At 39.9% G+C, this 26139-nt stretch overlaps 1 protein-coding gene across 1 annotated transcript; it reads right to left on the bottom strand.

Moving 5' to 3' along the window:
* Nucleotides 1–1286: 1286 nt before the first annotated feature.
* On the bottom strand, nt 1287–2928 carry gcnt4a (glucosaminyl (N-acetyl) transferase 4a). Its single transcript, XM_053325618.1, has 2 exons — nt 2904–2928; nt 1287–2577 (listed from the first exon to the last, which is right to left on the bottom strand). Exon 2 carries the CDS (start codon nt 2574–2576, stop codon nt 1287–1289), a length of 1290 nt encoding a protein of 429 aa, XP_053181593.1. The 5' UTR covers nt 2577; nt 2904–2928.
* Between the last annotated feature and the right edge of the window lie 23211 nt (nt 2929–26139).

Below are 26139 nucleotides of genomic sequence, written 5' to 3'. Positions count from 1 at the left end.
CACTGTATCTATCACTTCTTTATGCACCAGGCTCTTTGCCCTGCCTTTACAATATACTGCCAGTAGGGAATATGTTTGGCATTAACACTTTTTCCTTTAGACATGTTCAGACAACACATTGTAGGTTCTCTGAAGCATCTTCAACTAGGGCTGTCACAATTATTGTGTTATCAACTTATTATATAATAACATAATTATCAACATCATCATGTCTATATATGGACTTATCATATGATACATGGACACTTTATCCACAATGTTCTAATACAGAGATACTGAAGGACTAGCTATTGCAGCTGTAATGAGGTAGCATTAGCTGAAGAATCTGTATCATGTCTCAAAATATCTGTTATACTTTCAGTGGCACATTCAATGATCCATGAGTCCTTCCTCTGAGTTGTTGTTCAAGCACTTCTCCCTCTCATTCAATCACTGCTAATGTTCAACTACACTCCAATGGTCATGTTTAACTTATCAGGCCAAGCGAAGTCACCAAGGCCAGGGCTTGTTCAGAGATCTGTCTGCTCACACCTGAGAGCACAACTACAGGCCAAGCAACCAATAAGAAACATAATCTTTTTATTCAGAAATAAATAAAATCATCAGAGATCACAATCTTTCAGATGAATATAATTGTGTCTTCATGACAAAAAAAAAGCATTTGATTGGCAGAACACATGGAACATAAGTCTTTGGTATTTCTAGTCCCGATAGCATCTGGAATCATCTTCAAGAACAACATGGACTCTGTATGTAGATGTGATATCAGCTGGCACTTGTTTTTACAATGGCATTTCCTGAAATAACCCTTCATTCTTTTAGAAATAGGCACTTCTTCATTTCCTCCTGTCACTGATTAAACACCATGGGTGGTTAGACAAAGGCACAGACTAATTAGAAAAAACACTAATTAGAATGAATGGAATAATATGAAAAGGCCGTTTTCTGCTGAACTGGAACAGTTTCCTGCTGCGGCAGGATGTCATCATCTAGCAGTGATGGAACAAGTATTCAAATCACTCAGTAATAGCACATTGTAAAAAATCATCCATTAAAAGTAAAAGTTCAGCCATCAATATTTTTGAATGATTAGTAAAATATACCTTGTTATCAAAGGTTAAAGAATACATTTGAAGAATTCTCAGATGTACTGATGTGTTACTGATGCAGTGTTTTAATGTTGCAGGTGGTCCAGATGGTGTGTCTCAATATAGTGTAGGTAGTCTAAACTACAGCAGTGACCTCATCTTATTTATGTTTGAAAAACACTCTCCCCTCTTTAAGTTTCATGTTTGCACATATTGACGTTTATCCATGAGCTTCTCCTCTAAACATTTAATCAGGATCGGGTCCACTTTGGGGTCAAATTTGTTGGCAAACCAGTGGCCATAGTTGAGGAGCCAGCGAAGTTCAGCAGCTCCGTAAATGCAAACGCTCCGCATGTGTGTACCTGTGCAGGGAGGATACAGATTCCCTTCTAAATAGTTCCATTTCACAAGTCGTGTCTTACTCTTGAGATCTGTGATGTCTGGTTCTGTCCTGGGAATGTGTCCTGGCACCCCAGGGACCCTTACAAGCGTAGCCCAGAAGTGTTCATCTGGTGAGTATGTGTCAGCTGACCACGCCAGAAAGTCTTTCATCACCTGGCTGCTGCTCATGTAATTCACAAAATCCCACGACAGGACGAAATATGCGCTCCCAATGAACATCTCGATGCCATGAGGAGGAACATCTTTGGCCACTGTGGTTTTGACAGGAATATGGCGGTACTCATAAGGCACATTTTTCAGCTCATGCTTGAAGCTGAAACGCTGTTTCTTGAGTTCACTGGGGCGGCTGGACTCCAACATGTTGCTGCCATTCAGCCGCTTCAGCTCCATCACCAGTTCATAGTTTGACTTGAGAGGGAAATCCTGGCCACACAGGTTGATGACATACTTCCAATTGACCTGTGATCTTAACAGGTCAGAAATGCAATTGAGGTCAGCGTTGAGCCTGCTGATGTGAGCATACTCCACAGACTCCAGTTTTGAGGCAATGAACACATTAGGAGTACACTGAGCCAGGTTCTTTATGGCCTTTATAAACACTGGAGAGGATTTCTGGTCATAGTGAATGCAGTAGATGTTATGAGGTGCATAGATAGCATGAAGAATCCGCTCCACCATGGGTGCATTCTTATGTACCACCAAGGAGTAAGCCAGCGGGAATCCCTGCTCTGCATTCGACACGGGAACATTACCATAACCTCTTTTTTTGATAAAACTCTGACAGTCGGAGGTCAAACTAACAGTACTATCATCCTCCACGTCAACAATGACTTTCCGTTTGATCTCCAGAGCCTTGCCTATCTCCACAGGGTCCAGCTCGTAGACGGCGGTGCAGTTGATATCGTACCTGTGGTTGTGGATTCTGGATAAACTGACAGTGATTCCATAGGGTTCAATGTAGATGCTGTCCCTCACTGTCACTTTAATGTAAACCAGCTTGAGCAGACACACCACCAGCAGAGACAGAGAAAACAGGAAGCACCTGTGTCTCAATCTATGTAGGTAGTGGGCACATCTTATTTTCATTCTAGAAACAGATGGGTTGAAAAAAACATGAATATGATTATAGTGTTAAGTTAAGTTGTGAGAAGAGCAACTAGTGAGTTAAAATAAGCAACAGAATAACATTTTGGTATGATGCATGAATCCCTTACTAAAAAACATTTCAATTCAAAGTCTTGGGACAAGGTGATGCAATTTTCTCATTTATGTAATTTACTTCAGGAACAGCTTCAACACGTGAAACGCATAATTGCAACAGTTCAATAATTGTGTTTAGGAAGCAAGTAAAGTAGGCTACATCAAATTAGATGTAGTCTATATTTAGTAGAAGCAGTTAATAAGTGAACTTACCTTGCTCTCTAAAGAAGTCTTTGAGCGGCCCTCATGCCATGCAAACCTCCTCCACAGTACCAGAGCCTTGATATAATGACATATGAGTTCAGTAAGTGTAAGAGGGGGAAAACAAGAGAAAAGAACAGAGAGGGTATTGTGTCATAGCAGCACTTAATTGGTTTAACAAATTCAATACAGCTGAAAACGTTAAAGCTGCTTTAAGAGCAGTAGTTTTAGTCGGAAATCTGGCTTCTCGGTTCGTAATGCTTCCCTGCTAGTATGCATCACTCACACAGTACTGGACCGTCTCAAAATGTTCTTTTGCCCAAAAAAGTATCACATGATGAGGCACCGTGGCGCTCAACCGCCGTCAATCCCGCTACAAGTTCATCAAAGCCGGTAAACGTGTGACAGCACAGACGATCGCTGTGGGAGAAAACTTACCGCATGCGTAAAGAAAGTGCGCTTTGACAGAGCCGAGTGTTCATGAGTCCTGTCTGCTATGCCCCGAGCTCCATCCCGGACTGAAGCGACTGTATACAGAGGAGTGGCAGGGGAGGGGAGGGGAGGAGGGGTGGGGTGGAGGCGAGGGGGTCCCGACGGCAGTCCGCCCACTGCCCGGCCACATCCAGCACATCACCAGCGCTCGATACATTTACCATCCACCCTCTAATCATTAACCCTCCTCAGCACAACCAGGAGAGAGATCTAATAGCTTTAACACAAGCAGCCTGCCATGTGCCATGCGTCTGTCTGTGTATCTACCAGTGTACATCTGTGGCTATTATTTCATACAGCCATAAAGCCACACACACACACACACACACACACACCTGAGCAAACACTGATACACTATCTTCGTTATTTTGGTTGAATGCTGGTAAGTTGAATGACATGAAAATACTGTAAGACCTTGAACAGATGGATGTAACATTCTTTATTAATATAGGGAAATGAATGTTTAGATCACACAAAATATAGTTTAATATACAGTGGGAAATGACACCTTTACAGGGCCAAACAGTGTGAGTGCTATAAATAAGTGATATAAATACTTAAATATGGAACTTGAAGCATAAATACATAAAAAGGCAGACGTGTGTAAATGAGAGAAAATCTTCAGTCCTTCAGTTCAGTTTTTTTTTAGTTTAAAGGGATCACTCAGTAGAGCTTCTTATTTTACTTCCTTTTATTCTGAGTGGATCAAATTGATCATAAAAACAAAAGTCACCACATACATGTCAGAAAACAAACAGATTTGTGTGCATAAATGTGGCAGGAGTTCATTATAATTCAATCCCCCAGTCTTCACACTCTGAATAGTTTTTCTGCAGGAGCTTGTCCCAGTAGCGGTCCATTATGGCATTTGGCAACAGCTCGTCATCATTCACCAAATGAATTCTCTTGATTTTCATGAGGAGATTCAGGCTGTCTGGCTCTGTAAAGAACAGAACATTCACATTCAAAGTCACATGAAATGATTGTACAGTTGTTTTTTAATGAAGCTACTTGAATCAGGCAAGTCCAGGTGGGAGACATATGAGGCAGGTGATGAATTATTGACACAGAAGTCACACTTCAGTGACTTCAGCCTGCCTGCACTGTGCACTAAGTCAGCGTGCAGGAAATGTCAGACAGGATGTGTGTGAGCTGATGAAGAGGGTAGGCATGTCATGTGACCCGGGTGGAACAACAGACCTGTGGTCAGTTCCTCCTGAGCTGAAGTAGAGCTGCAGTGTTGAACATCCTCAGAACACATCTGCGCTGCATTTCCTTCACACTCCATGTTCAGTAAATGATAAGACAGAGGTTTGTCTCTGAAAGTCACCTGATGAAACAGTGAGAAGTTCATTACAAACAAGTGTTAATGAGTGATTTATTCATGTGCGTGCCTGTAACACTATGCTGGGTTTGATATTTGAAACCTGTCAGATGTCTTTCAGCAGCACTCTGGACCATTAAACAGCCACTGAAGCATTCAGCTATTTTAAATTTTCTCAATGAGATGGAAGAAACAGAGAAGGAGGAGTGTGTATACTCATGCACTGCTCCAGAATGATCACTCAATAATTTACAGCCTACTGCTGTGTCTCACTGTGTCTCCACAGACCACAGACCCCTACTGGCAGGCAGGAAACAGCAGATGCCTTGTTCCACACTAACAGATAAAGAAAGAGAACAGTGTGCACAAACTAACCACTAAATCACTCTGCATTAATAGCCAATAGATATTAAACTGATAAGTATTATTACCACTGTATGCACTGCATTCCACTGTCTGACACTTGATTTCACTCATCATATCTGTTGTCTTAGTTTGTCTAATTGTTGTATTCATACATTGATTTTGTCATTTCTAGCTAAATCAACTTAATTAATATAGTAATTAAACTTTGTGATTTAATCATGTGAACAATAACAAGATCAAAATCAAATAAGCATAAATGCTTTAAAGTATAGTTTTGCACTTTTTCAAGTCCATACCAGTCAGGTGCCCATATGAACAAATAGTTTTCTTGCTGTCATCATTCCACCAGTTCAGAATGACATTAAAAGATTATTTTCTCTCCATAATGAGCTTTTAATGGAAGTGATGGGTCATAGTATCCACAGCCATCTTTTCAAGTATTAATTCAAATGTTTATCTAAAGTTAACATGAGTTAGACAAACCAAGTTTATGCAGTACAATTTTTTTTTTTTAAATTTCAGTTGAACTTTATGATCTCACAGTAAGAGGTTAACTATTCTAAAGTTTAGGGGCAAAGATATCAACTGCTTGGTCTCCCTAACTTAAAGGATCATTCCTGTTGCTGGAGATGGCATCAATGTGTCTGCCTGCACGATTCTGAATTGAAGTGATAGAATTTTCATTTGTTACCACCACCTTTTTCTTTCCATCCAGTTGCTTTTTGTGTAGGTGAAACAGTCTCTAGGACAACGATGTTAATAAGTGATGTTAATGTTTTTGTTGTAGGTCTAGACTTGAGTCTGTCAGGAGAGCAGTGACCACAGGAACACTTCCTGCTTGTGTGAGGTCCTGCTGCCTTTCTGTCTCCATCCTTCATCCTTCATCTTTCTTCTTCCATTTGTTTTAGCTAGTCTGTTTGGACTCCAGCTCAAATAATTCCTATATTTTTCCACGGGATAATCTATAATTATTTCCCTATTTTTGAGTTTTGTGAGAACATGGTCTAACCTCACACATGTAAACAAACCAGCGTGCACAGATGAATATGCAGGGTTGTTAGCTTAGCTGGCTGTAGTGTAGCTGTCTATGCAGTGAGCCATAAAGCTGCCACCAGAAGCTACTTTCTGTGTTCACTTTTATTCAGACACAGACACAAACATTTGAAATGATTCATGCAAATGAGCCCTTGTTTCCCTGAATCTGTGTGATGGAGCTGGAGAGAGAAACATTAGCATGACTTGTCACATTTATGAAAAACTGGAATTATCCTTTAAGTTAAGCTCTGGGAACATCCAGTAAACACTGGGAACTTTGGCTGCAATGTTTACTGCACCCCATAATACTAAACAGTATGACAAAACAAACACAATAATGATGTTGCTATTGTCAGAGCCACATTAGAAAGGTGGTGCTAGATCAATAGATGTCACTCTCTATGAGTATGAATGTGATCAGTACATTGTATGGTAGCTGGAAACTTTGGCCTGATGGTGGAACTAGCAGAAAAGGTCACAGAGTCACCAAAACATTCAAATTCATCCTCTGGAGAAGATTAATGTCTACAACAAAGTTCATGGTATTGGCCTGTAATTGTTAATGTACTGTATCCAACGTACAATACACACATCTATCACTATGACTGAAATGTTCCAGGCTTGATTTTAACCAGGTACCTTGTTGTATATTGTATGTTGTATGTGTGGGTGTGTACAGTTCAGGAAGGCCAGTCAGACAAATAGATGCATGAGTTTGAAGACAGCAATGGTTTATAATATTAAAGGCCCATTTATGCTCAACGTATGTACGAAAATGTATCCGTCCTTGTCAAACGACGTTACCATTACTGCTCACATACTTCCATGCGTCCTTTGCGTTGGCATGGATGTTAACCAATGCATCCACCAGGGGGCAGCACAGAGTCACAGTTTATGACAACAACAAACTCAAAAACAAACATGGCGACTGTGGAGGAGATATTGATAATGTTCCTCTTGCATAAAAGATAAAAACGATATGTTTAAAGTTTCTAACCAACTCACACAACCTTTCCTCAAAAAGTTCCTCCATTGTTATTTCTTCTTCGTGTCTCAATAGAGCTACGTATCTAGTAGTGACAGCAACACTGCCCCCCATGGTTTCCGGTGCTACTGCTCCGTTTGTTTGACAGAAGGCTCCGTCCGTATCCGTGTTTAACGTTGAACATAAATGGGCCTTAAGAGACAGGATCATAGTGGAAACTTATGACAGAGACATTTGTCCTCCTTCTCACCAAGTTCAACTTTGTTTGAGCCATTCTTATATGTTTTGAGTGTTGTGATAAGATTGAAGCTTTGTATCTAACCTTGTCCCAGGCGTATGCTGAGCTTACAGGGATGTAGTTTCCAAAGATAGACTCCAGCCAGCGTTCTGGACCTGGGTGCGACTTTCCTTTACTGTCCTTTATTGACCCGTCCCCCAACACATGGGCACTGTGCCACTGACCCTGAAGGATGCAAGACAAACAGGTAGTTATTAATTTAACATATGGTATTTTATTTCCATGACGACAGGCAACAAACAGCCTTACAAAGTGCAGAAGAAAAGTTTATCAGCCAATATCCAGGCTCCGTTGATACATTATTGTAGAATGGTAGATAGTAAGTGGCACTCACTGCAACACCATCAAATGTGCCCTTGGAAAGATTATTCTCAATGAGTTTGTGTTTGTTTTGTTGGTTTCATGATAAGTACATGGAAAGTGCAATCAGGTTTAATCATTTACAGTTTGTAAGAAACAGAGTGTGTTTGGTGAATACAGAAGGTTTTATGAGGAGGAGATGTTTGCCTCACCTTTAGAAAGAGCTGTATAACACTTCCACACTGCATTATTCCCTTCTGTATGAGTTTAGAGAGGTGTCTGCTGTTGTCTTCAGCTCTCGTCTGTATCAGCACATTATTTCTTTTGGGCAGAATCTTTCTGAGTTGTGAAGATTTTCTTGGTTGTGGAGCTCTTCTCTTACGGCTGTTGGCTTTCGTGTTCGGCACAGTAGTGTGTGTGGGGGCCTTTTTCCTCCTTCTTGGTGGAGCAGCAGGAGGTCTGGGCTCTGTAATGTTCTTGGTATTGTTTGGAGGTGCTGATGGTAACACGATGACCCAATCGACTGACTTGCAGCTTTCCTTTATTTGACTGTTTTGATTGCAGTTGTTTGGGAAGCACATGGATGCCTTCCTACCTTTAGAAGACGCAGCTGTGGTAGCTGGAGTTGAGAGTTGTTCTGGCTGCTGTCTCATGACTGGAGTCTGAGTGGAGAGTACATACATCTCTACTAAATGCATTTGCTTCTGGAGGATGAGCTCCAAGTTTCTCTGACATGAAGCAAGGGAGAGGAGTTGATGTTTCAACACACGTTGACGAAGAGATTCAGTCACACTCCTAAACCAAGAGTCAAACAACACAGTTACACATTTTTGATAGGAAGCATCACAGTAAGTGCATAGGGATAGACATAAACACAGCACTGTTAGCTGCTATTTTAGTACATGTTTTGGCTATGACTCCTATCTATTATTTGAGAGTTTGTAAAGTTTCATTTGCAGGAAACCAGGGATGACGCAGCTCTGCTAGACACAGTGTTACACTGCAGTCCAGCAAGGCTAAACAGAAGGAGCCAAAAACAATTATATCAATAAATTGTTATCTACAAATATCTACAATCATCACCAATGCTCTTCAGTTGTTACAAATTAGCATTCACTTCACTGTGATACTTGCTTATGCCAGGTGTTAAGTTGTCTATATATATTGTATCTGTCTCTATTAAATCAACCATAACAATAACTGGGGATGCTGGGGAAATATTCCCATCAGTTTCCTATAACCCAAGGTGATGTTTTAAGTTTACTTGTTTTGTCCAACCAACAGTCAAATACCTCAAAATATTCTGTTTACTGACATGTAGAATGAATGAGTCCTGAATGAATGAGACCCTGCACAATGGGATTGGGAAAACACAACAAAATAATAAGACAAGACAGGCAGAGTCTCTTCCACACACTTCTAGTGGGTCAAAAGCAATGACTGGGATGGATTCATTTAGCATATACATGAAAATCATGCTCATTCTACCTTTAAGTAAATAGTTGATCTTCATTCATGTAATTTCACCATGTTCTGAAAATGAAACCAACGTGCTGCTGACTCCTAAAGCTTCTTTTAATTAAAGGATCAGAGAAGTTCCTGAACTGACCGGCACTTGTGGGCAAGATTATCCTTCTCCACATGCTGTTTGGCAAGCACCTCCATCAGTACACTGTGGTTCTCTTTTAGAGCTCTATAATATCTGTCTGAAAAACAACAGCACAACTACTGTGAACTCTACACATTCACTATTCTATTGTTCTAGTTGCCCTCTATTTAAAAGCATTTGATGTACAGTAGCTACATCTGATCTCATTAGCATTGGAAATACTGTGATTCTGTGTCTCATTCTGTCTGAGTGCACTTCAAACATTCAGATGTAAAATGGATATGACTGCTGCTGTCAGTGAAGCAGCTGGACTGTTTGCTGACTCTCTACCTGCATCCTCTGCTTCTGTTAGAGGCCACGTCGACATTTCTGTTTGCTTCTTCTCCACCTCCTCCAAAACTTTTCTTATGGCCTCTGAATGAATCTGCTGTAAAAACAAAGTTACAGGACAGCTTCTGATGATTGAATCTGTACCACGAATGGTTAAAAAGACCCTTTCTGTCTGTGTTAATTAAATCCAACCTCAGCTGGCACTAAATACTTTGATCTAAAGGTATCTGAAGTGTAAAAAGCTCTCACATTATCAGTGATGGTATCTTTCTGTCTCTGCTGAGTGCCACCAGCCTCTTTGGCTCCATCTTGGTCACCTGATTCTCTGGATTGTACATGTAACGTGTCACTGTGGAGGACTGAGGTAGTCAAGCTGTTCTGGCAGGAGGGCTGCTTGTGGCTGTGAGTCTCTGATGATCTGTCACCTGAAAGAATCACAAACTCTGAACCTAGCTGCAATCATTCTCAGACCTCCAAAGTCTTGAAATAAGAAATAGATTCAATATATTTAGACACAAATTGAAATGGTAATCCAAATTTTACTGTTTCAACTTGAGAATCTGTGCCGTGAAGATCCAGTGCATCGACCATACGTCTGTGTTCCCTTACAATATGTGTTTTATTCCCTCTGATCCTTAGAGAAAGGCTGATATTATATGTTATGTATTAGTATTAGCATAGCAGAGGCTAGTAAAACTGTAACAGAGTAACAGTCTGCTGTTGTGGCTGTGATTATGACAATATGCCATGGAGACAGAGGACAAACGCACACACATCAGCGTTCTAGCAGAGGCCAAAATGTCCAGCATCACCACCACAATAATGAAACACCAACTCCGATGGACTGGCCATCTCATCCGCATGGCCGAAACCCGTCTCCCAAAACAAATTCTTTATTCTGAACTGGAGAGAGGTCCGCGAGCTCCAGGTGGGCAAAAGAAACGGTTCAAGGACAACATCAAGACAAACCTTAAAAAATTCTGTATCTCATCTCCTAACTGGGAGCACATGGCTCTGAACAGGCACAGATGGAAGGAAGCGGTGCAAGAAGGTGCTGTGCACTATGCAAATGTTCAGTTAACCTCTGTGTCTGTTAGGAGAAGGTACATAAATAAGAATACCAGTGCAAAGTTTATGGAGGCTATAGCTATGTCACCAACTGTGAGTGCAGAGTCAGTTGATGAACTCCTGGATAAATTTAACTGGAAAATCTCAAATGTCATGGATGCTGTTGCACCTATTAAAACTAAGACGACCTTGAGCAGAAAAAAAACACCATGGAGGAACACTATGATGGTAAAGGCTTTAAAAACTGCAGGGAATGCAGGAAAGCAGAGCGTAAGTGGAGAAAAACTAAACTTTAAATTCACCTTGTCCTCTACAAACAAAGTCTTTGCTAGACAGCAATACTTTTCCGAAATTATTAATAAGAACATCAACAACACTCGTACTCTGTTTGCTATGGTTGATAAGCTTACAAACCCCCCTAGCTCCAGAACTCCTTTCCACAGAAAAATGCAATGAATTTGCTTTTTCAGTGAAAAAATACAGTCCATAAGGTTAAATATCAACACAAATCAACAAAACAATAAAATGATGCAGTCCCTAAGACCTCCCAGGAATAACTCAACTGCAATGTCAGAATTTAGAACAGTTGACCAAAAAAACATAGAGGAAACAGTGCAGCATCTAAAACCATCAACATGCTGTCTTGACACAATGCAATCAGACTTGTTTAAAACTATTGTGAACTCTGTCCAAACAGATTTGCGACAAGTAATAAATAGCTCACTTAAATCAGGTGTGTTTCCTAAACTCCTAAAAGTAGCTGCCATTAAGCCACTCTTAACAAAGAGGACGCTGGATGCTTCCATGTTAACCAACTACAGACCTATCTCAAATCTTCCTTTTATAGCCAAGATCGTTGAGAAAGTGGTTTTTAATCAACTCAGCCATTTCTTGAACTCCAGTGGCCTTTTTGACAAATTTCAATCAGGCTTCCGACCTAACCACAGTACAGAAACAGCTCTTATTAGAGTGTTAAATGACATAAGGTTGAACACTGACTCAGGCAAGGTGTCAGTTCTGGTCCTGTTGGATCTCAGTGCTGCATTTGACACTGTGGATCACAGTATACTGTTGAACAGGTTGGAAACTTGGGCAGGACTCAGCGGAACAGTCCTAGACTGGTTCAGGTCCTACTTGGAAGAGCGGAGTTATTTTGTGACCATTGGAAGTTATGAATCTGATTGAGTGGCTATGACATGTGGAGTTCCTCAGGGGTCAGTTCTTGGACCCCTTCTGTTCAGTCTATATATGCTGCCCTTGGGTCAAATTCTGCAGAACTCTAATGTAGACTATCACAGTTATGCAGATGACACACAGATATACCTAGCACTGTCCCCAGATGACTACAGTCCAATACAGTCATTGTGTCACTGTTTAGAGCAAGTCACTAATTGGATGAACCAAAATTTCCTTCAATTAAATCAGGACAAAACTGAGGTCATTGTTTTTGGCAATAAAGAGAAGAGGATTGCTGTCAGTAAACATCTCGAGTCACTCTCTCTAAAAACCAGGGACCAAGTCTGAAACCTTGGCGTGCTGATATACTCAGATTTGACTTCAGCAGTCACATCAAATCAGTCACCAAAACAGCCTTCTATCAGCTTAAGAACATATCCAGAGTGAAGGGTTTTATGTCTCAAACAGACCAGGAGAAGTTGATTCATGCTTTCATCTCAAGTAGACTCCACTAGGCCTGCAACGGATCATCATTGGTCCGTGATCCGTTCGGACCATCTATTTCGGTTCGGCACACGCATGATACGCGGATTGATTTATGAAAAAAAAAAAAAAAAATGTGCGCATGTTCAGTCCACACACAACTGTAACCATTCCTGCTAGTTCCAGGGACAGAGCTACTTAACACGCTCTGGGTAAAAGTCTGCAACAGTTCCCTTTTCAATAAGCAAACTATGGCTCGTTGTGATTTATTGTCCTCAGTGTACAACATGTAGAACAGTGGGCATGGAAAATAAAAGTAGGCTAGACTTCGGTGACTACTGTAACGATAACTGCTGCCTCTAGTGCTACGTCTGTTTCCTTATACTCGCGCTGCCACACAAACCAGTCGCCTAGGTTAGCCTACCACACAGACGTAACACGTAGCTGACATATGAAAACATGTTTATTTGTCTTGTCAATTTTTTTTTGGCTGATCCGAAAAATGATCCGATCCGTGACTCTGACCCGAGGAACGATCCGAACCGTGAGTTTTTTGATTCGTTGCACCCCTAGACTCCACTACTGTAACGGTCTTCTGACTGGACTCCCACAAAAAAGCATTAAACAGCTGCAGCTCATTCAGAACGCTGCAGCTCCAGTTTTAACCAGAACAAAGAGATCAGAGCACATTACTCCAGTTCTAAAGTCTTTACACTGGCTCCCAGTCAGCTCTAAAGTCTTTACACTGGCTCCCAGTCAGCTATAAAATAGATTTTAAAGTTCTGCTACTGGTCTACAAATCACTGAATGGTTTAGGTCCAGAATACATGAATGACATGTTAGTAGAATATAAAACCAGTAGAGCTCTGAGATCTACTGACTCAGGTCAGATAGTTGAGCCCAGAGTTCAAACTAAACATGGTGAAGCAGCTTTTAGCTGTTATGCTGCACACAACTGGAACAAACTACCAGCAGAACTGAAATCAGCCCCAACAGTGAACACTTTTAAATCCAGGTTAAAAACGTTTCTCTTCTCCTGTGCTTATGATTGAGCTCTTTTAAATCACTTTACATTTTAATCTTTCATTTGCACTCTATGTCCTTTTAATGATTTTAAAGCTAATTTCTTTCATTTGCACTCTATGTCCTTTTAATGATTTTAAAGCTAATTTATTGTTTTATGCTGCAATCATTTTATTTATGTCTTTCTATTTTTCTGTACTTTGTTTTTATTATGGGGGTGGGGGTTAATTGTATGTTTTAAGTTTCTCAAATTACATGTTTTTCTGTTTTATGTAAAGCACATTGAGTTGCCATTGTGTATGAAATGCGCTATATAAATAAAACTGCCTTGCCTTGCCTTGCCTATGAGGGGGAACTCCACTGTGTCGCAGAAACAAAACGACAGCTCCGCAAGGAAAGACAGAAAAAGGCTCCAACAACACAACCCACTACCACTTTCCCATGTCAACACTGCACCAAAATATGTGGGTCACGGATCGGCCTCTATGCCCACCTGAAGACCCACAAGTAGACGACCCCATGCAGAAGACAGTCATAATAGTTTCGAGTGACCGCCGATGATGGATGCCATAGTTGTTGTTGTTGTATATGGCTGCTTTTTCAACAGGGCACAAAATGAGCAGCCACCACCAGCCAAACCATGCTAAAACGTGTAAGTTGCAAAAACGGATCATTCACTGTCCATTTGGCAGATAGACAACCTGTTAATGTTAATGAGCAGTAAAGGCAGCCACAGTGTAGCCACATGCATAACATCATAGCAACAACCACAACAACAGCTGTATCCCAGCAATGATGTCTTCAGTTACAGTTATAGTCAGTGCCTAAACCATGGTCCCAACCAGTGGCTCTTTACTGTCAGAGCTCAGTCCTTCCAAAAAAACTCATAAGCAATAACTGAATTATATAAAGTGACTCATCATCTCTCTTTTGTAGCATCTGCAGAGCATTACTGTACTCTAAACTGCCAGTCTATTCTAACCGTCTCTAGGACCAACCCAACACACTGACTGTTCAACAGCAGTCTGGCCTCTGAACAGTCCTGCTTCCATGTCTTATGATTTGAAAGAATATACATTGTTAGCCTGTTAGCACAATGTCTAACATTACCTTTCTTTCAACAAAACAAGATAAACATACTTAATTTACACATTTTAAATAATATGCCCAACTATTGGGAAACCTGTTTTGTCTTTTTTTAAGACAGTCTTTGACTGTTATTGTTGACATGGTAGTTTAAAAGTGAGTAGAGGGCAGCACCCTGGTAGCTGAATGGTTACTGTGCATACCACACAAACACAACAACCCAGGGCTATTACAGGCTACACGCCTTTAAAAGTCTTGGGATGTCTGTACTGCTCACACTATCAGAATAACAAACAGATTTATTGCCAAGAAAAGGGAAAACCTCTCCTTTCCACCTCTCTCAGGCAAGCAAGCAGTCACCAAGCACCAGACCTGGGGGGCAGAGCCTTCTCAGTCACCGCCCCCACTCTCTGAAACTCACTCCCCAAATCCTTCCGTGACTGTACTGACCTCATCAAATTCAAACCACTTCTCCAGACTCACCTTTTCAAATCCGCTTTTAATGTTTGATTGTTTTTATTTGTTTTGTTTTTCTATTTTTCTTCTTCTCTGCATTGCTTTAATTGATTGTGTTTTCATTTATTCTCTATGTATACTTTGAATTATCTTTGATTCTGTAAAGCGTCTTAGACTATTGATAAAAGTGCTCTATAAATAAAATGTATTATTATAATAATAATTATTATCATTAAATACCACCAAAAGTAAAGTATTTATAAATAACATAAAATAGTAAAGTACAATAAAATCACAACTAAATAAGTATAAATAGTATAGTATAAATGGTATATGCAGGATGCAAATAATAATAATAATAATATTAATATTAGCATCAATAAGACATGTTAGATGTGGTGTGTTCACAGATTAATAGACATTGTTCAACACTATTGTGGAAGTGCACAATTGACTACAAAATTATTCTGCCAGCATGCTCCACATCACTGCTTTCCATCCTCTCACTCAGTATGTTCCACACACTGTCTGCCAAAATGTGACTAAATACATGCTTCTGTTTATCATTAGCTGAGCATTTGTTGTTGGCAAACAATATAAGATAGCATAGTTGTATTAGGTGGAACTGAGACACCAGTGGAATCCAAGAGGCCCTTTATTCCTCATTCATTAATGTGCTGCTTTCATTTATTTTATATGGCAGTGTAGTGTGTGAATACAATAGTATACATCTTAGCTACTTTGTGGTTCTGAAAGCATCTCTATGAGAACACTTGTTTTAATTATGTATTCATTCTTGATTTGTTTTGTTTTGTTGTATGTGAGCTAATAATGCCAATAACATATGCAATCTTGAATCCATTGTAGCTGTTGTGAAACCAGCTGACTACAGCTGCTGTCTGCTCTAAAGAGACAAACTGCAAATATATCAGAGCAATCTTAAACACCGCAGGAGATGAGTGATACTCTGTGGAAAATAACCTATGATGACAAAGTATCAATGCTCAGCTGCTATGCTTACACTACAATATGTAACTAGCAAGAATGTGACACTATTTTCTCTGCATCACATTTTCTGCATGTTAAAATGAAAGGCACAGATTACATTTTCCCTGAGAATGAGAAGACATTACTTCAGTGCAGTTAGGAATATGTTAGGTAGTTTACCAGGTAGTCTGTGCTGTGCAGGGGCCTCACCAGTCTGCTCATGTACTACAGAGGATGCTTGGAAAGTTAAGAGCAGCTCTTTAATGTTCTCCTCCTGAGCCAAGTCCACAACACTGACGCCACCAAGAGTCCTGTCTGTGGGGTTTGAGCCATACTGAAGGAGAAGCTTCACTACCTACAGCAAACACATAAACATTTCACAACATAAACCTCCAACAGTTTGTTTATTTTATTTTATATTATACAAAGGAACCTCTCATTTACATTCCACATGCTACTGTGTGCACCAAAGACATACAACATTTGGCAGCCTGTTGATTTTTACACCAGTGCCCCCTTGTGGTGGAGGTGTGCAGCTGCATCATAGAGTACAGAAGAGAAGAGCAGTTAACTGTAGTAGACTAAGCAAGAGGATGTTACTTCATCCAAGGGGTGTGAGCTGTGTGTGTCTCTGACAAACTACCCCCCCCCCCCACACACACACACACACCTCTTATAATCCTTAATGGATTTATTATTGCGTGCTGCTGTGTTTCCAGAGAATCAGTAAAGAAGAGTTAAACTTCACTATTACACGACCAACAGCTATACAGTGAAAACCTATTCAGTATAGGCAGTAAGTGATGCATATTGAAATGGTTTCTTTTTCCCCATTCCAACTGATACTAAAATGCTGAACTGGCTGTTGTGTAACTGCACTCATGTAATGCATCACTTCATCACTTCCTCATGTGATTATTTTGCATGAAAGTGGGGTTGTACTTAATTACCTGGCAACTCAAGGGTAAATACCAGCATAACGCACCATACAAGTATCATGCACTGTAAGAAGTGCTGTCATACCATACTCTCTGTGTGTCCCTCACTATGTTAGGATATGTGTCTTCAGGTTGTGGACTGTTGGTTGAGACATTTGAAGATGTCACCTTGGATTTTGGGAAACACTGAATGTCATTTTTCACTATTTTCTGACATTTTCGACATTGACCTAAAATCTATTAATCAAGAAAATAATTGACAGAAGAGCTGATAATGAAACCTCAACATGTCATGTGACTCCATCATGTATTCATATTAATGGGGCTTGCTCTGGGGAAAAAAGGCAGAAACAGCATGCATATTCTCTAATAACTGAGGTTGAGAAAGCCTGTTGTATATGTCTAATGGTCATAATATAAATCATTTTCGAGTCAGACATTATAATGAATTATCAAATATAGAGGCCCTAAGTAAAACACTAAATTTTGAGTTCTGAAGAACACAGTATTTAAAACCACATTGACTTATGTGATAACACAAATGACTAAAAATCTATCCCTGAAACATAATGCTACTCAACAGTATTTCAAGTCACAAAAAAAGTCACAAAAGTCAGTGAAAGTGATGCCACCTGTCTTTGTTCTCTTTGGATGTATGGAAAGTGTTACTGAGGAGAGTTTCTCTATCACCTGGTAGTGTCCAGCGGCAACAGCATCATGTAGAGATGTGACACCTTCTGAGCTCATAGCATTAACATTAGCTCCAGCCTTCAACAGCTCCTCAACTGTTGCCTCGTCACCCACAGCAGAAGCCTCATGGAGAGCTGTCCAACCTGACGAGTCAAGTCAACATTTACTGACGACAATTTGGAACAGTTAAAAATGTTTTAAGACTCCGCGGACGTGATGCAATAACCTGCATAATCTTCCATGTTGACACTGATCCCAGCTTGAATGAGCGCTTTAGCTCGTTCCAGATCATTTTTCCTGCATGCTATGTGAAGCAGGGTCTCTCCCTTCCCATTTCTCTTGTGAAGTTGTGTCTTTCTCAGTTTTTTTACAAATGTCGCTTTGAAGGATAAAAGAAAGACGTGAAATAAATCAAGAAAATACATAAGATGGAACAACACTTTCATATTTCACATGACATTTCAGGAGTCTTTGACTTTGAATTACCTGGTTGAGATGCAGAGTCAGCACAGGCTATCTGTGGATCTGTCTGAAGTGGTTTCAGTCCATTTATCTCTATCTCCACTCTTGTTTTTTTCTGCTCCTTGTTGCCATGTTGTGAAGCTAGATCAGTTATCTTCATGTCCTCTGCTGCCCCTGTGCTTTGGCAGGCATAAGGATCATACAGCAGGCTTATTGAGTCATCATCTGAAGTCGATACATCACTGTTCCTCTCATGTTCCTGATTACAGCTGTCAGTCATCCCGAAATATCCCCTGAAGAAAAAAACATTCAGATGAGTAACTGTTTTAAAAGTATTTCCAAATACCTTAGAGACTGTTCTGCTTGTTGTGGACATGCATATTTTAATCATGACAGTGACATTAACAAAAACATGATTCTTAAAACTTACTTATATTTTATGTTATATTTTATTCCATTTCTGAAAAGTTTGTTCTGCTAAATGCCACTAAATCTTACACACTGTTCCTTTAAGATAGATGTTATTTGTCGTTAGTGTACTGGGCCACCACTACAAGGTGGTCATGCTCTGTTTAAGACTTACAGTAAGTTTCTTTAAAAGTATCATTTTGGCTCTTCACAAAATCTAATTCTGTCTCTCATAAGTCAAATAAAATAGACTAAACAGAGTAAGCTGGACTTGTGCAACAACACGTCCAAGTCCAATGATTCACCCAGTTAGAGCAGCAGTTAAGTCTACCAAGTCATCAGCCACTTGTTGGCTAAAAGAGGAATGAAGGCTGGGACAGACATGTAGTCTTGCATCTAGGATCAGATATTTAAGAAGGTTCAGCCCATAGTGAAAATGTGACAACTTCCACAAAAAACAAACACCGATGCTAATTCATTAATTTCAATGGATAACAGTACAGTGGATACATATATATATATATATATACATACATATATATATGCATGTATGTATATAAATAAAAAAAAATACAATAATACTTTTGATGCATTGCCAGTGAGTTTTACACAAAAATATATTTTAAGAAAATTAAAATAGAATGTGCAGTTTGAAAAAGTATGATCGTTTTCATATACAGTATGCCCTTTCACATAATTTGGAACACAGTGGCAGCCCATTTAGTTAGGTGTTCTATTGTAGTGTGTAATAATAGTTTAGATAGATCTGTTTTAGAGAGCCTCAGTCACTTCATGAAACCTTAATGACCAGAACTTTCCACAGTAAGTAAAAGGTCAAAGTACCAACACAAATGACATTCACACACTGCCATGTTTACTATTTGAAATGAGAGAATGTATAAACAAGCTAGCGTAGACATAATGTAACGTTAGCCAGCTAACTTAAATGCTCGTTGAAAATAACGTCAGTTAACATTATGGCTCGTTGGGAAGCATCATTGTTCACCTCTAAGCCTCACAGTAAAATTATGTTGGTACACACATACATGGAGTCTTCTGCACAGTAACTTTAATAACTACTCATGTGACTCAACTATTTCTGTCGGAACATTCAGCTGTTTTATACTTACTTGTTTTCCTGCGTCACTGTTTACTACCTGACATCTCACGCGCTCACCGTGAATGGACAGGAAGTAAAGTGCAGATTGAGTGCATTAAAGCCCTCACACAAATCCGCAAAATGTGACTTTGGTGTGCTAAAATGATGTCATGAAATGTAGGTGCTTGGGCACCCCTATAAAGAGGCTAAAATAGCTCCAAACCTGAAAAACTTTTTATGGGATACAATGCAGGAATTAGAAAATATTTATTATTGAAACCAGGAATCTTTAAAGATTTTTATAAAATCTTTACTTTTCCTCTATAGATTAAATAGATACAAATAAAATAAAATAAAATACAATAAATAACATAATTCAAGTAAATCAAACTCAACTGTTTGATAAACTTGAACACTGGAACTTTATAGTAAACTGAAGAGTTTCCTCAATATTCTTTTGGACATCAGTCAGTTGTACCAAGTACCAAATGCCAACACATTCAATAAAATATTAAAAACAGATCGTAACTGTCCTCAACTTCAAATGTAACATTGCATCTCAAACAGTTTTCATCCCTGGATTTACTTGGCATACAATTACTGCAAGTCTGACTGGCTAATGAAACTGTGAACAATCTAACACAATTGTTCATGTGAACAAAATGGTGTTTTATACCATTTCTGTGGGAAACGTATACATATAGGTATCTTCAACATGTGCTTCCATGCTGCCTGCGGAAAGGTTAAAGTTCTGTGTGGCTTCAACAGTCCAGTCCACTGACTCATCTGGTCTATCGTCAAGGTAATCCACAGTTTGGTCACTGTCATAGGATTCCTCAAACAAGCTGGCACACACTGGTGTTGAACACAACTGTTTTTTGGAGAAGCAGAAATACAACAGTGGGTGCTGGGCTGTAGAGGTGATGGCAGCAGAGGGAGGGAAGAGGGAGGAGAGCTGGCCTTCACTAGGGAATGGATGGAGACAAGTGAGAACAAATTATTCCCCTCAACTACTTTACTTATTACTTTACTCTACCCATTATAAAAAACGCTGGAGCTGTAAATACCATTAAATGATGTACTTGATTTCTTCTCCTGCATATCCACAGTAGCTGTCTGTGACCAGGCACTGATCTGACCCATCTCAGTGTTATCTGTGTTCACTGTGGGCTCTGTAGCCTTCTGTGGATTAAACAAGACAATAAAATATGAGATTCACACATCTGTGTATTGCTCTCTGATTCACTGGAGTCGGTTTGGTTGATTTTATGGTGTTGGTTTGAACATTCTTTAAACGTATGTTTAAATATAAACTCAATCACTACAAAAAAATAACAAATCCTTTTAAATTCCTTTAAACTGTTTACAATCTTATTTCATAATTTATAACCACTCACTCTGCTGTATTCAAGCTGTGCATCATCAGGAGTTGTCTCACCAACATTATCTTGGTGTGTCAGAGCTGTAAAAAATAAAGTGGCAAGTTTGCTGTGTTTGCAACATGATGTATCTCAGGAAAACATGAACACCACTACAAGACTATAAATGTTGAGACCTGGGAGTTCCTTTCTTTTGGTTTGGCTCATGTTTTCTTCCACTAGTCTCTGTAGGAAGGGCTCTACAGTAGTTGTGGAGGCGATACATCCTCCCTCACCATCTAACTTTGGGTTTGCACCATGTTTAAGGAGAGCACTGGCAATCTGGATAGATCAAAAGTTGAAATGAACCACAAGTGACTGTATATACAGTTCCAGTCAAAAGTTTGGACACACTTTCCCTTTCAAGCAAATAGGTACCAGTACTGTATTTTAAGGTATATTATTGATATACTGTTTGTGCTGATGCCAACCTTCATGTGTCCATTTGCAATGGCATCATGTAGCGGCGTGTCTCCATTACATGCTATAGCATTGACCAGAGCTCCAGCCTTGATCAGCTCCAAAAGAACATCATAGTGACCACGAAGTGCTGCTTCATGAAGAGGAGTCCATCCTAAGATAGTAAAAACATTTTATTATACAGATTTCACAAAAGATTTGATCAACTCACAAAATGATGTACAAAATCGTTAAAAAAGAACAACCTGCATTGTCTGCCATGTTGACATCAGCTCCCAGCTCCAGAAGATGGCTCACTGTTTGACTGTTTCCCTCTTTGGCAGCTTTGTGCAGCAAAGTTTCTCCAAAACAATTTTTCCTGTTGACTTTTTTCACAGGAACAACTCTTTCTTTGTGTGTCACTGTGCGTCTGTTTAAGTCTTCACTCTGCTCTGGTTGACTTGGATGAAAGCGTTCATACTTGTTCCTCTTACCAGTGCTGTCCAGGCTCTGGGATTGTCTGGTGTTGTACACACGCCGTGTTCCTGATAGTATCACACATAATGTACAAACAATATGATTTGGTCTACTGACAGAAGACAAATAAAAGCATACATCTGGTGATATTCTATTGGTTTCTTATAGTGAACAAATCTCATGAAAAGACCCAAACCAACAATGAATCTACTAACTAGTATTGTGTGTGCATCAGAGTCTGTGTCAAGGAGCTCAACTGTTGTCCACAAACGATTAAAAACACATCAGTGAGTCACACTGTTGCACTGGGTGACATGTTCTTCATTACTATGAACACAAACATACTGTGCTTTGTTTTGACTCAATCCCACACACACACACACTGTCCTGCTGCCAGAAATAGCCACTACAACTCCAAATGTGGATTTACACACTTCTCAGCAAATGCACTGTTTCCTCCTGTTTGTTTAAAGACTGATGTCTTTCGTAGGAACCAGAGAGCCATAAACATAGTAAGAAAGCCAAAAAAAGTAATAAGACACAGACTAACACATTGTTTTGGTATTTTCATGGAGTTTGTTGACAATAAGAAAGACACAAATTAACACCAGTCTTTCTTTCAATTTTGGACACTGAACAAAACAATATTCCAAAAATCCAATTGCTGATTTCAGACCTGATATTTCCTCTGTTGTGTTTCCTGGTCCAGCAGAGGAGCTGTCTTTAGGAATGTTTTTCACCATTAGTTCCTGTAGAGAAGGCTCTCTATTAGTGCCAAATGCTGTTTTTCCATTGTTGTCTTTCAGCAGTGGGTTTGCACCATGCTGCAGGAGCAGCTCAGCAATCTGTGAGTCACACAACATCAACAATGAGCAGGTAAGCAAAAAATATTTTATTGTACCTTAAAATGAAATTGTAATTCATTTAGAGCACTAACTTGAAGTTACAAACCCTTTTCTGACCGTCTCTGATGGCGTCATGTAGAGGTGTGACTCCATTTCGTGCTGCAGCATTGACCAGAGCTCCAGCTTCAAGCAAATACAAACTGGCCTCATACTGACCACGGAGTACAGCTTCATGAAGGGCCGTCCATCCTGAGAGGAACATACATCAAACCAAATGCTCTTCAGCTGAAATTTGATGGTTGAGGGTCCCTCTGGTGATACAATTAAAATACTAAGAACTAGTGCTGGGCAATTAATCGTAAAATAATTGAAACCAACATTTAGAGACTCTAATGGACTTAATCTTGCTCATGTCAATTAATGGTGGTGTTCACTGTTGCCATGACAGCAAAGGTTGCATATCTTTGAGTAAACTTGTCTCCAGTGATCATTTGAACCCAAACCATGATCTTTACATAGTTCTAATCAAGTAAACTAGACATTAACCCCAGCGGCACACCTTAAAACATCTTTGTTTTCACTCCCTAAAGATTCTCATGTGTGAGGAAAATACTAAACTAAAGAAACTGTGAAAATACATCATTGTTGGGCTTCCAGTGAGCGGCGTTAGAGATGGCAGCTTAAAACTGTGCTCCTGCCAGTCGAGGCCAATTTATCCCCACGAACAGGAAGAAAGGCAATTAAAAAATAATTAAACTGTGGGATGAGGCGGGGAAACAGAAACTGTAAAGGACAGACCCGAAAACTCTGAAACAAAGGACGAGAGGAGCCCATTATGTCGGAAAACGCAGACACTGAAGAGATGCTAACAGCTAACACCGATTCACTACACGAGGGGCTGACCAGCATAACTAAGGAGATACGAGAGCTCAGGAAAGAAATGGTGAGCGAGCTAACCACTTTTAAGGAGGAGTTCAAAGCCGACTTCCTGCAAGAATTCAACGCCTTTAAAGCACAAATGGACAAACAAATGTCTGCAAACAGCGAAGCGCTAAAGGAGCACACGCAGAGTATCACGGAGGTGCAAACACGTATTGAGGAACTTGAGGAGTGGAACATTGTGGCTAAAGAAGCCCTGCAGCAAACACTGAAAGAGAAAAGCTGACTGATTTGGAAGGAAGGTCGCGAAGAAACAATGTGCGCGAGTTCCGGAAGAGGCAGAAGGGGACTCGGTACCCCGCTATGTGGAGAACCTGCTGAGAAGAGAGTTGGCACTACCGGAGGACATGCACCTGTTGATTCAGCGCGCACACAGAGCAACGATGAGAAAACCGGGACCTGAAGCAGCGCAGCGATCTATAATCGTCAACTTTCACTAGTTCGACACGAAGAAATGCTACTTAAGACAGCATGGCAGAAGAGGATTAAAATAGGTGACAAACCAATTTTTTTCGACCACAACTATGCGAACGAAGTGGTGCAAAAGCGCAAATCCTATGCAGATATTAAAAAGGCGCTTAAAGAAAGTGAAATCAAGTTCCAGACGCCGCTGACGAGGATTAAAATACACTGGTCAGACGGCCCTAAAGTCTACAACAGTGCACGGGAGGCAGCGAGAGAGATGGAGAAGAGAGGAATCACCATCCAGATGAGAGACAACGTGGAGGAAGACTCGGCGGTGAACCGGATTCAAAGCACCTTCCCATGGCAGACAGTCAGAGGATCAGGAGAGCAGAGCGGGACGAGGCAGAGGGCAAGAGAGAAGCTTCAGGAGTTTCGGAGATAAAACAATGAGGATAAACGGGAGGTAGATGGAAGTAGGACATATAATGTAAAGGACAATAGAAAACGAGAATTGCAGACAATAAGGCAAGATATGCTGTGCAGAGGTTAAACTTTAGTTTATGGACCCGTTTTTCTGATGATTTTTATTTAAAGACCACTTGGATAGGTCTCGGGATAATTTTATTTAATTTTAATTTTAATAAATTAAAGTCTGCACTCTACCTCCCAGTACAAGTTATGGTTGTTAAAAGCACGATTGGCAGGAAAACGTGATGGTTATAGTTGGACTTCTTGAAAAGGAAAGGAGGACTCATGAAGGAGTCGTCACCTTCCTTTTCTGAGGGGCCCCCCCTGATTGGGAGGTTTTTCCCCTCTCCTACCAACGGGACATTGGGACCAGCAATTGGACCCATGTGGTATTGGAAGTATGTTCTTATTGGTTCTAATGTTAGTGTTATTACAGTTCAGTATGTTGTTAGTGTCAGAAGCACAAAGGAATATAAATGTGATGGGGAGAAGCAAATTGACCAACTGAAAATAGCCTCTCTGAACGTGAATGGGTTGAATAATCCAATAAAAAGGGGTAAGGTCCTTACAAAGTTTAAAAAGGAGAAAACACAAGTAATCTATCTGCAAGAAACTCACCTGTCTTGTCAGGAACATCAGAAACTGAAGAAGCTGGGGTTTAGGAATACTTATTATAGCTCATTTAAAGGAGCTAGTAAAAGAGGGGTAGCAATTTTAATCCCTAATAAAGTAAGATTTGAGAGCCTAAAAGAGGTAAAGGATAAAGAAGGTAGATACATTGTGGTGAAGGGGAGACTGGAAGACCAAATGGTTACATTAATCAATATATATGCACCACCTGAATCCGAAAAACACTTCTATAAAACCTTATTTGACATTATCTCCCTTGAAACAGAAGGGATACTGATTTGTGGAGATCTTGGATACAACCAGTACAACAAAAAGTAGCAAAATACATTTGTCTCGTTACCTAAATACAACATTAACAGAACTAGGAATAATAGATTTTTGGAGAGAGACTCATCCATTAGAGAGAGATTACACGTACTACTCTGCTCCCCATCTAGTGTACACGAGAATTGATTATTTCTTCATGAACTCAGAGGATAGGTTTAGAGTTGTAGATTGTAAGATAGGAGTGGCAGACCTCTAAGATCACTGTACCCTATATCTGATATTAAATTTAAATAGAAGAAACAAGAGCACAAGCTGGAGACTGAATCTGGGCTTGTTAAATGACACAACACTGATAGGCAATTTAAAAGGGGACATAGACACATACAGAAAGGAGAACGATAACGAAGAGGTAGACCCCACTATTCTGTGGGATGCTATGAAAGCCGTAATGAGGGGAAAACTAATATCCTATGCCTCTTATATTAAAAAAAGAAGGATTAAGGATTTTCAGAAAAAGGTTGAGGATCTAAAAAAAATGGAGCAACTGAAAGAAGCAAGGAAAAAAAATGATGAAATACTTGGGAAGGAGGTAGAAAAAAAACTCCTAAAAGTTCCTAAAACTAACTTATTATGAAGGAGGACCAAAAGCAACTAAATCATTAGCCAGGCGCCTAAGAAACAAACAACAACTCAACACAATTCATAGAATCAGAGAACCTATGACAAATTCATTAGTGTACACTCCAGAAGAGATTGAAAATGTATTTGAAGGGTACTATAAAAAG

This window comes from Scomber japonicus, chromosome 9, assembly GCF_027409825.1.
Source record: "Scomber japonicus isolate fScoJap1 chromosome 9, fScoJap1.pri, whole genome shotgun sequence".
Lineage (NCBI taxonomy): Eukaryota > Metazoa > Chordata > Actinopteri > Scombriformes > Scombridae > Scomber > Scomber japonicus.
Note: the sequence above shows the minus strand (reverse complement) of the source record. Positions and strands in the feature narration are given on the sequence as shown.